At 40.7% G+C, this 12238-nt stretch overlaps 1 protein-coding gene across 6 annotated transcripts in view; it reads left to right on the forward strand.

Moving 5' to 3' along the window:
- MRTFB (myocardin related transcription factor B) overlaps positions 1 to 12238 on the forward strand; it is a 202579-nt gene that overhangs the window by 159148 nt on the left and 31193 nt on the right. For 5 of the 6 annotated variants that reach the window (XM_084640399.1, XM_084640395.1, XM_084640397.1 and 2 more), the window contains 2 exons: positions 4501 to 4647; positions 10845 to 11092. In XM_084640399.1, coding sequence (XP_084496525.1) covers positions 4501 to 4647; positions 10845 to 11092 — 395 coding nt within the window. The remainder of the gene's footprint in view (positions 1 to 4500; positions 4648 to 10844; positions 11093 to 12238) is intronic. The other variant, XM_084640396.1, reaches the window with a different exon arrangement.

Below are 12238 nucleotides of genomic sequence, written 5' to 3' on the forward strand. Positions count from 1 at the left end.
ATATTTCATATAGTTCACAGCCCTTTCAATTTGCACCTCATTGTCAATGTGAGAACAGGTAATTGACTGTGTGGCAGCTGGACTGTTCAAGTTCAAGTAACATGATGTTTGCTTGAGAGACAGCAGTTTGATTCCTAGTGTCAGTGAAATGGCAGGGTTCGATTGGTTTGGGGTGGGGTATTTTTTAATAGTACTAATAAAAAGCCATACTCTGAAGGGAAAAAAAGAAGAAATGTTGACTGGCTAGGTCAGGGAATTACACAGGACTACCACTTTAAATTTAGTTCCTTGTGCCATTGATCTCTGATGGCCGTAGACTTTGTTCCATGCAGGTAGGATGCTGTTTGCATTTAACCTTGCATTGTTAAGAAAACCTCAAATATGGTCATCCCTGTAAAATTCCATTCATTGAGAGTTGGCTGTAGTATCATTGCCTAGGTAAGTATAATCATGGGTACTGATACTACTGCATGTTTTAGGATTTAAAAGGCTGAATAAGGAAAATGAGTAGTGCTGCAGTTACTCAAAATAAGTTTTATTTTAGCTCTTTTACAATTATATTGTTCATGGTTAACCTCCTGCCTGAGAAAAAACAGAGATATGTTACCACACAGCACTTCCTAATCAAGCCTACTTTATTCTTAAGGTAAAAAGCTTTACAGAGAAAACATATTAAAAATGATAAAAGACCCTGTATACATGCTAATAAGCTTAGCAGAATTAACCCTAACATGGACTCTGTGAGGATCAGTCCTTCAGCCCTACCCAAGGGGAGCCTTTGTGGTTACCTGTTCATCACAGCTTCAGCTCAGAACAAACACCCAGTCCCTTCCAACCCCACACTGAGAATGTCTGAGCCCAAGGCCCATTCTAAAACCAGGTTATTTATCTAAAATCCTTTTCTTTGTCCGTTGGTCCCTGGAGAATGTAGTTTGAATTAATAAATGCGTACCTTTCCAGTGGGTGGCTTCAAAGGACTCATAGCAGAGGAAGTACATTAGCATCTCCCCATAGGTGCTGACTACATGGGTGCTTCAGGGCTGGAGCACCCACAGAGAAAAAAAAAGGTGGGTGCTGAGTACGCACAGGCAGCCCTCCCAATCAGCTGTGCACAGCGTGCAGGAGGTGCTGGGGTGGGGTGAGGGTGGGGTGCACTTGGAGGAGGGGACAGAATGGGTTGGGAAGAGGCAGTGCAGAGGTGGGGTGCTGGCAGGGGTGGTGTGGGGGTAGGGCCTAGGGCAGAGCCAGGGGGAGCACGCCCTAGCACATTAGAAAGTCATCACCTCTGCATCTCCCTCTCTACTAGAGAAATACATACAATACCACAATAACACATACATTTTTGTGTTCTTAATAGAATGTACCCCAAAGGTATTAATCCTGATTCAATAAGGTTTAACTTAATTCAGTAAGGTTCATTCAGTATATTGTAGGAAATTGTCAGTGTGTCACCCCACAAGAATTGGCAGAGAGATTCAGGGTAGATATTATACCTCAGAACTACCTTTCTCATTTTGTGAAATGAACTACATTTCAAGTTGATGGTGTCCCTTTTAGTTGTAAACAAACTGGAGGGAATTTAAAGAACTAAGATTGAGGGCTGCAAAGGTTATAAAAACTAATTGATGTGGACACAGTGGCAAAATGAGAATAGATGCATGCATGGAATTAAGCGGCAGGTCACAACTTTTATTAAACTTTAACACAGGGTAGGGGTGCTACCCAGGCATGTAATTGGTTCCAGTGCAGGAGTTAAAGGGCTCCTTACCATATAACCCTTAATGTGGGTAGGCTCCCCTCACCAGGACTCAACTCTCTCTGAGTCTTAGCACCCTCCCGGATGCAAGGGGGACAAAGGGTGCAGCAGGGTGAGGACCTTAGCTCGCAAAGGCCATAGTCTGACCTCAGCCCACGAAGGACACGGGGTCACAACCTATCACATTAGCCCAAGGCCCATCACCGAAATCCCAGGTCTTTTACCTCTGGGAACCTTTCATTTTATTCTCCTAACTGTCCTGGAAACCAGCCACAGGGGCCACCACTGACTAGCTTAGTCATTCCCCACCCACCTATGCTGCCTAGAGTCACAACACCTGCCCAGTCCATGTCTGCACATGCTGTAGCAGTATGTCAGCACTTCCATCTGACAGATATACACCATCATCCCGTCTCGCTGACTGTAAGGGATGTCCTTATACTGTATCACTGAACCCTCTTTCTCCTGGAATATCTTAGTGACCCCCTTATTTACTTTCTTTCTAACATTGTCCACATGGGCTGGGTCTGCTCCCAACCCTGGCCTGTAAGTGAGTGCAGAAGAGGCATGAGCTGATCCCACTGCATGCCTGTTCTGAATGCAAACCACTTTGGCCCTGAAGCCCACTGAGATCTAGCTACCATCCTAGGTGCCCTCTTGTGGGCCCAGTTCACTACCGGGTGCTCACAAATCCAAACGTGCACACTCTGGGTAGTTGCTGAAACAAACAAGCACAATGGGTTAATTACATTTCGCCATTCCCTGCCATCTTTTCATTGGTGTGGATGTAAGTCCTGTAAAACTTGATTTCCAGTGCCCTATGGCCTGCACCTGCCATGGGCCAAAACCATTTGCAGCTGCTAATGTTGCAGCCCCGATCCTGAAAGAATGAGTATCAAATTTACCTGGGTCAAGACCACAGTACTACAAAGTTTTTCTCAGTACCGTGCTGAATTGATGCCTTGTCTGGAAGCTGTCATCACCATGTATAAATAGCAGGCCTAGCTACAGACCCTGAATTTTTATACTTTTCTTTGATTCCACATTAGCCCCTCTCCCCTTCTGGCCTGTTAGGGAGTACCTTGAGCACAGAAACACCACTCTTTGCAGATAGCTGTATGTCTGTTACATTTAATGCACGCTGGGACCTGTCTGCAGCTGCTATAGGCACCAGTTCACTCACTCTCAAAGTGCCAAAGAAGGCAACAACAAATGCCACCTTAAATAACATGGCCTCCCTCTCAGCTGCAGCCCCAGGCAGAGCCATTGACAGCTCTGTCAGGGTTTCCAGTGTTAGGAGTAACCTGTCATCCCTCTTGTGCCAACCCCTCTAAGAGTCTCTATACTATGAATTGCCTGCATGTGTCTGGGAAACCCACCAACCTATATCAGGAGGACAGGTGCACAAGGCAGCCAGAGATAATGGAGGGAGCCCACCTGTGGTGGGTCAAAGGCACCACATATTGCACCACCTGGTGTGTGGGTATGGGCCACCCACAGTGAAGCCCTGTATCCTAAATTCCATGGACTCTGAAAGGCTTATAGGCCCTCAGAGTCCACAGGACAACCGAGTCCTCAACTAGTTTCACAGCTGTCATGAGCCAAGGTCCCAGAATTGCTGGAGCATTGCCCACGGATCCCTGCTGGCCAGCGGCAAGTTTTCAAAATCTGTTGTCCTGAAATTGACAGCGGATTGGCAACACCATTATCCATTTCCGGAACATGCACTACATGAAAAAGGATGTTAAACTGCAGGCAGTGTAAAATGAAGGCTCTCACCAGCCTTGTTACTCAAGCAGTCTCTGCCAATTGTCTATTTATAATATGGACCCTGGATTGGTTGCCACGCCAGAAATGGACTTTCTTGTTCTGAAAGTTTTCTCCCCTATTGACTGCCACCAGTTAGGAAAAATCTCAAGCAAGGTGATATCCCCTGTACTACCCTGCGCCATCTGGCTTTCTGGCTCCCTTTGTGCACACTACTCACCTTGAAAGTAAAGTAAACCCCAAAACCTATACCTCCCAAGACAGATTATACCTGCAGCTCAGTCTTGAGCAACCAGCCCCAATACCATATTGAAACCTCCATTTAACTCTTCCAGGAATCTTTCCCACCCTTCTAAGTCTTCCTTCATTTTCCTCGTCATTCTAATAAAGTGGTCGGGTTTTCACGCTCCAGAGAAGGCTCCTAGGATTGTCCCTTTCACAGCTGGCCCCATGAAGTTTCCCCACCCATTGGTGCAGGTGGATGGCATTTTGTAGCGCATGACTGGGAGACAATGGGTATACAAAGGAAGGAAAATAATTATCATGTTATAAAGGATATAAATTGGTGGACAGGATAAAACTAAGAGGGCAAAAATTTAGGCTGAATGTCAGGCAAAACTTCCAGACAGTAAAATTTATAGCACTGTATAAAGGCTTGATCTTTTGCTGTTACCTTCAATAACAGCTGGAGAAAGTCCCAAGACTGTAGAATATTCTCTGAAGGGAAGCAGCAGAAAATCCCATCATTAGAGATGTGTAAATCTAGACTAACAATTCACTAGAATATATAATACATCAACAATCCTGCTTTGGCTGGGGAAAGGTCTAGATGGCCTAATTAATTTTTCTCTAATATCTTTAATTCTGTGTGTGTGGATTAGTCATAATTTGTTTTATTTATTTTTTTACATGTTTTTGTGATGTGTTCTGGAAGTGTTCAGGTGCTCAATTTTAATGAAAGTTTCTTTGTTTTTCAGCAGTATCTCTCATTAACTTCTGCAGTCCCTGAATTCCTGAAGCCTGCCCCCACCACCGAGCAGCACACTATACACTCTACAACTACTGCTACTACTCTGACCACAACTACTCTATCTGCAGCAAAGCCTGGGCCAACTTTGGTAAAGGTAGGTTATAATGAAGGCATTTGATGTCTTTGCTTTAAATCTGCTTTCTCTAATCCTGTATAGAATGAAAATGAATATATCATGGTGTTATAGTGCTTTTATCTATGTATATAAAATATCCTGCAGTGTTCAGTTGAATATACAGTGAAGTCAACTGAAATCTGGCATACTGTGTCAGATTTGCCATTCATAATTTGCAGGCTCTGCAAAATGCTTTATGAGCCATCCATATATTGTAGTTGTAGACAGACCCAGCAAAATTCTGCAAACTGAATCATGTAGTAGGATTCATACTACTTCTGAAGTGCAAAAGAAAATGCAAAATGAGACAAATACTGCAAATACTTGGCAAATTGCCTTGATAGTTTGTATTTTTTACTGGTGAAATTCATCCCTCCCAACACAGAGTCCAGCTAATCTGGTTTCAGAGTAACAGTCGTGTTAGTCTGTATTCGCAAAAAGAAAAGGAGTACTTGTGGCACCTTAGAGACTAACCAATTTATCGGATTCATCTGATGAAGTGAGCTGTAGCTCACGAAAGCTTATGCTCAAATAAATTGGTTAGTCTCTAAGGTGCCACAAGTACTCCTTTTCTTTCAGCTAATCTGGCTTTGTGTAGGGGACTAAGCGGAAACAAAGAAATTGCATTCACACACCAACCTACAAATAGGCCACAGGGCTGCAGTGTATTCTTTCCCCAGCTATTTTTGAGGCCTGTGGACTGAATTAGCAGAAATTGTGCCTCCATGCTGCCTTGTGGTAGTTTTAGACCACCGGATCCTCATAAGTGAGAATCTTATAGGCCCATTCATAGTAGCCCCTTCTGCACTAACATAGTTGGAGCTAGCATGAAGCTTTTGCACAGATTTAGGTGTCCTGTGTTTAAATGTCTACAGTTGTCCCCTTTTGGAGCCTCTGAAGGTGTTGTGGAAGGCATTATAGACACCCTACACATCAGGATGAACTTCATTGTCATATACTTTTATAAGGGATGTACGGTGTTGTTTTATACTGGTATACATTTGGAGGATATTCACTGAAATTCATTCACCAACTCACTTATAATGCAAAACCTTAACAACTTCAAATACTCACCAAAATGCATGATTGTCAGGAATCAGGGCCTGCAGCAGAGCCAGTCTCTGGGCAACCTAGTTGAGTGCAGCCAGCCTGTAGTAGGGTGCCTGCTTGGCTACACTGCCTGATTGGTTGGAAGATTCCTCAGACTGGCTCTTAAGCCTAGTAGCAGCAGCAGTTCAGCAGCAACTCAAAGCATTTGCCCATGGCTGCAATAGCTACGGTGCCTACTTGTTTCCAGCCAAGTTACTGCCCTTGTCTCCAGACTTGCCTCGCTCCAGGTAACCTGGTCCTGACACTTGGCTCCAGTTCCTGTCTTTGGTTTTGATCCTTTTCTCTGGCATGTGGCCTCTAACACAGGTTCTGACCCTTGGTTCGGATTCCTGACTACCGACTCCTTCTCTAACCACTAGGCCCAACTCCTGGATCTGTTCTAACTACTGGAGACGCTCACATCCTGGTTACTGATCATTAGTGCACATATGTCAACACAGAATTTCCTCTTTCAGAATTTTTGTGCTGTATATCTGTCTCCAGTTTTTCACTGGAAGTAGCTTCCAAGAGTTCACTTAAAGAGAATTCCCTGTCCAAAAGAAGTTTTTTATTGGGAGCACAAGGACCCTCCAGTGAGGGTAGAGCTGAAACAATCTGTCTACTTTTGGGATTCATAGACTTGCACATGTTCATGTTCTCACTTGTTTCTTAGTTAGTGTTCAGGCTTGAAATACAGAAAATAAACCTATTTTAAGCAGTATGAATCCAACTGCAAATAATTAAAGATGTTCAGAAAACCATCTCCTAAATTTAAATGAAAGGGGGACAATTAGTAATATTCCCAAGTCATGTGCTCTTTGGAGCAGTCCTCCAAACCAAGCACTGATAATTACTGATTCTTTTGAACACTTCATATACAGCACACTCACAAACAGCATATTGCATCTCAACCCTGCTTGGAGACTTGGAATTTGTTTTAGTTCTCTCCTCAGAGATGATCTTCCTTGAGGTAGAAAGAACAATTATATCCCAGGATATCTGTGGATATGTTTTATTCCAGAATCACATTTTGTGGCTCTCATGAGGAAGAAATATCAGCAAAAACCTGCCTCAGCCAGGTTGGGTTTGCTGCCAGTTGGATCAGTAATCTCCAAAGGAATGAAGAATAGGGCATCCCCTGCAAGCTCAGATAAAATCATTTTATGAGGCATTTCCGTAGGGTAATTGAAAAACAGTATTTCAATCAGTGGCGAAAATTGTAAGTTTAGTTAGTAGTTATACTAACTAAGCACCTTAGAAACACAGTTTAAAATATGTATATATTAGGGCTGTCAATTAATCGCAGTTAACTCATGCGATTAACTCAAAAAAATAAATCGCAATTAAAATTAATCATGACTCATCGCAGTTTTAATCGCACTGTTAAAAAATAGAATACCAATTGAAATTTATTAAATATTTTAGATATTTTTCTGCATTTTCATATATATTGTAGTCTGTGTTGTAATTGAAATAAAAGTATATATTATTTTTATTACAAATATTTGCACTAAAAATGATAAAAGAAAAAGTATTTTTCAGTTCATCTCATTCAAGTACTGTAGTGTAATCTGTTTGTCGTGAAAGTGCAATTTACAAATGTAAATTTGTAAATACCAACAAACAATTTGTTCCTACCAACAAACAGAAGCTACACTGTAGCGGCACAGCCATATCACTAAAAGCAGTGTAGTGTAGACATAGCCTAACACTTGCGGCAGTGATAGTTAAGTCCTGGTCATATTGTGGGGGTCACCGTACACTTACCCTGATTTTTTATGTGGAAAAAATGACAATCTGTTGTTTTGAAATGTACAGGGGACTCTTTTATTTTGAAAATAAAACTTCAGTTTGCTTTTAACTTTTGACACTTTCTGAAATTCTATAGTGTGGGATTTTTTTTTTTCAGGAAGTGAGCTAATCTGAGAGATCAGCTGCTGGTTTACTGTTAGAAGTTAAGGAATAAAAATCAGAAATCTATACATATAAAATGAATAATTAAACATGAATTAATTTGGGATAGTGTCATGGCAGTTGTGAACATAAATTTTCTTTAGCTGTTTTGACTGGTTTCCTTAGGAACAAGAAAATTGTTTTTACCAGAACTGAATGTGGAATTGTAGTAAATGGCTTAGTAACAGGAAGAGAGTTTGCAAAAAGAATTTTTGGTGATTTCCCTCCCACTCCTGCCCAAGTTGAGCAGTTGTGTTCCCTAGAATCTAATGATTTTGCATAGTAATTGTTTTGGTCTTTTTCATCATTAACTTTATTGTGTACTTGTAAGAGCAGTTAAGGTCTGATCTATCACTTTGTTTGCTATCATGAGGAGAAAGATATTCTTTGTAATTGAAAATTAGCCTCACTATGAAAAGCAGAACTATGCTAGTAGTGACAATTAAATTACTAGAATATTTAAATCATAAAACATAAACATATATAGACTAGTGCAAGTTGTCTTTTTAAATACTGTGGATTTAAGGAGGGTTAGTGAGAGTCTGGATTGAATTGCTTTCAACATGTTGATGACGCCCAAGTTTATATCTCCATTTCACCCAAGGCTGTTGAATGCCTGACCCCAACATCTGGGGGAGATTGAGGTGTGGATGAGAACTGGCTGTTTGGACCTCAGTCTGTATATTGTTGTTAATAAGACTGAGGTTTAGTTGGTAGGTTGGAGGAAGCAAATAGACAATATGGTGAAGCTGATATCTTTTCCTTTGAGAGCATTTGGCTGCCATTTGTTACTTGGGGGCACAATCTGGGGTACTGGTGGATCCCCCATCAAGGGTGATCTGTTGGATAATCGCATTATACCAGGGCCCAGAAATGCTTTTACCAAATGCATGTAGCCAGCAGCTGGCTACATGCATTTGTGATATATATCTATCTACAGAGAAAATGAAAAAATGAGTGTTGCCATACCAACTTTAATGAGAATCATCAATTAAGGTAGCCCACCTTAATGGTATGGTGGTATGAGATGGTATGATGAGGTTGCCTACAATGGCATATAGCTTATTACCAAATATCTCCAACAGTTGGTGATGGGACACTAGATGGGGAGGGCTCTGAGTTACTACAGAGAATTCTTTCCCATGTCTGGCTGGTGTGTCTCACCCATATGCTCCGGATCTAACTGATTGCCATGTTTGGGGTCGCCAAGAAATTTTCCCCCAGGTCAGAGTAGCAGAAACCCTGGGGTGGGGAGGTGTTCGCTTTCCTGTGCAGCATGAGGCATGGGTCAATTCTGGTCGGAACTAGATTAAATGGTTGTTTTTCTGTAACTTGAAGTCTTTAAATCAAGACTTGAGGACTTCAGTAACTCAGCCAGAGATTGTGGCCTCCTGCAGGAGTGGGTGGGTGATGTTCTATAGCCTGCCGTGTGCAGGAGGTCAGTCTAGATGATCGTGATAGTCTCTTCTGGCCTTAAAGTCTGTGAGCCTCTGAGACTGATGGCAGAATGTTCTTCCTAATGGTTTTATTGACCTTCCAGGCATGCTGCAAAGCCCATCTGCTTAAGTAGGTAAGGTTGGAGGGCTGAGGTAGCTGAGGTAGAATTTCCGTCTGGTGGAGGAGTTTGTTATATTGTCACATGACTTGTGATCAACTTATGCATAGTAGGTAGGAGGAATAAGTGCTGCTGCTGTGGCAGATTTTCACTTTGTATCTCTTATGTTCTTGTGTTTTTAAATCCATGTCTGTGGCGTTGTTTGATATGGTGTTATATAAGACCAATTGCTCAATAAAATAAATAATAAAACCAGCCAGTGCAACAGCATCTTGCACATTATGCCTACCAGTCACACCATTCTTCTTTGTGTAGTTAGAAAAAGATACAATTGAGCATCTGCACCCTGGTTCTTGGTACAACAATAAGACATAGTCAATGAACAAATGATATCTGTGAAACTAAAAGTATGAACAATGAGAACATCCTTGTTGTCACTAACAGACTATAGTTATGACAAGCATATCATCATCCATTTTTCATGCACCACTTGAAACACTATGGACTTGCAGACTGTCATGAAAACACCTTTAAAATATATATTAGTTGATATGAACCACATTATAATCTGAATTTTTTTTTTTACCAATGTATAATTTAAGTGATAAAAGGTTGTTCTAGGCAATGTTGGACCAAAACAGATTACTTTCCTGTGAGGATTTATTATTTGTTTAGCACAATGTGGTTGTTAGCTTTAGATGTGGAATGCAGTAAAGTGGTAAGCATTGGCATAATGTGGCAGCAGAGTGTCTTGTGAGTGTTTCTAATAGTTGCTTTGTTTGGAAGTTACTTAATACAGTATTACAGTGATCTACTGATGTAAGTAGGATGTCATGTAGATTAAATTGTTTAACAGAGCTAGTGGGAATCTTTAAAGTGGTCTGAAGTTCCCTCTTTGACAGATACTCATATATTAGTAGGGAACCTTCATTTAGAATCTAACTGGACATGACATGTCTGGTCTTTTTGACTGAACTGAATAAAATATATAGCTTACTAAAATGGCAAAAAGATCTAAAGTAGAACCTCAGAGTTACAAACACCTTGGGAATAGAGGTTGTTTGTAAGTCTGAACAAAACATTATAGTTGTTCTTTCAAAAGTTTACAACTGAACATTGACTTAATACAGCTTTGAATCTTTACTATGCAGAAGAAAAATTTGGTTTTAACCATCTTAATTTAAATGAAACAAGCACAGAAAGTTTCTTTACCTTATCAAATTTTTTTTTTAATTTTCTCTTTATTTTTTTAGTAGTTTACATTTAACACAGTACTGTGCTGTACAGTATTTGGGGTTATTTTTGGTCTCTGCTGCCGGATTGCATGCTTCCAGTTCCATATGAGGTGTGTGGTCAACTGATAGTTCGTAACTCTGAGGTTCTACTGTATATTCTATTCCAAATGGCCACAGCTGAGCTGATGACTATAATGGACATCATTATTTCTTGCCATCTCGTTTTTCATAACTGATGTGTTCCTTTATGCCTCAACTTCATTTGTTCATACAATCGCTTTGTAAAGATGTCTGTGTAATAGCTGTTTTATTTTATAATTTTTTCTAACTTTGTCTCTAAATAGCAAAGCCATCCCAAGAACCCAAATGACAAGCATCGGAGCAAGAAATGTAAAGAACCTAAGCCTAGGGTAAAGAAGTTGAAGTACCATCAATATATCCCACCTGATCAGAAAGGCGAGAAGAACGAGCCACAGATGGACTCCAATTATGCTCGTTTGCTACAGCAACAGCAGCTTTTTTTGCAGCTGCAGATCCTGAGCCAACAGCAACAACACTACAACTACCAGACAATTCTACCTGCACCGCTCAAGTATGTGAAACTTTGTCAGTTTTTTCCTTTAAAGGGATGAATTTGCATTTTTATTAAATAAGGAAAAAATACACATCAAATGTAGAATTTGTTAAGGTTAATTTGTGCATGTTAGGCACCAACCCTATATTAGGGGATGGTGACTCACCATGATTTGAGGTGGTTATATCTAAAGGTAGGTCAGTGCACATACCCTCTATACTACCTCTTCCTCAGTCTCCAATTCTCTGCATCTCTTCGCAGCCCACATAGTGATGAGGCTATAGTTTTGATTTATTGAAGGGACAGTAAAGTCTGATAAACCTATAACTGGACCTACTGGCTTAATTTTGGTCTATGGACATATGCAAGCACCGCCCCTTTATTTGTCTGCTATATTTTTCTAATCAAACATGTTATTTACATTCACAAGAATTGTGATCTCTTATGAATGCTTGTAACTTTCAACACCCTGCCTACACATACTTTATGACACAAGCAGGCAGATCAGAGACAGAATGCAACTTCTATGCACATTTTGCTATTGCTATCCCAGTGTTGCTGTTTGGGGCATTTTGGAGGGGTTGAGAGACTTTTGGATAAGAAGGAATGTTGGGCTTTGTAAGATGTGACGAGGTTAAAATCTGGACCTAAAATCCTGTCTAGGTACTTTCTACACCCCTCCTTTTCTCCCCTCACCATAGTATATGAGTGACTCAGAAACATCATTAATCCCCAATATGCCCATGATGGAGAGAACCTAATTTACAGCAATGTAGCATTCTGTTTCCAGCCTTCCTTAACAACAACCTGATAGTAAATAACTAAAAAGTATAATCTGAGAGTAACCAATGACATTTGTATAATTGCCATGTATCCTATCTTTGGAAGCAGTGATGTGCATGTGGTATCAGCTGCTCATTCTCTTACATGTAGAGGCATTACAAAAATATTTTTATCTTGAATTAAATTGAACAAAGAAAGTGCAGGGAATGTTAATTAACATCCATTTTAAACTGATATTAATACAACAAGCTTAGCCCTGCATGCTGTAACAGCAGTTTGTTCTTTGAGTGCTTGCACATGTCCATTCCAATGTTAGTGTGTGCTCTCCTCGAGCAGTTGCCGGAATTTTTTCCCTTAGTGGTGGTATCTGTTGGCTTGGCT

The sequence above is a fragment of the Lepidochelys olivacea genome (assembly GCF_965140295.1).
Source record: "Lepidochelys olivacea isolate rLepOli2 genome assembly, chromosome: 10".
In the NCBI taxonomy this organism is placed as follows: Eukaryota; Metazoa; Chordata; order Testudines; family Cheloniidae; genus Lepidochelys; species Lepidochelys olivacea.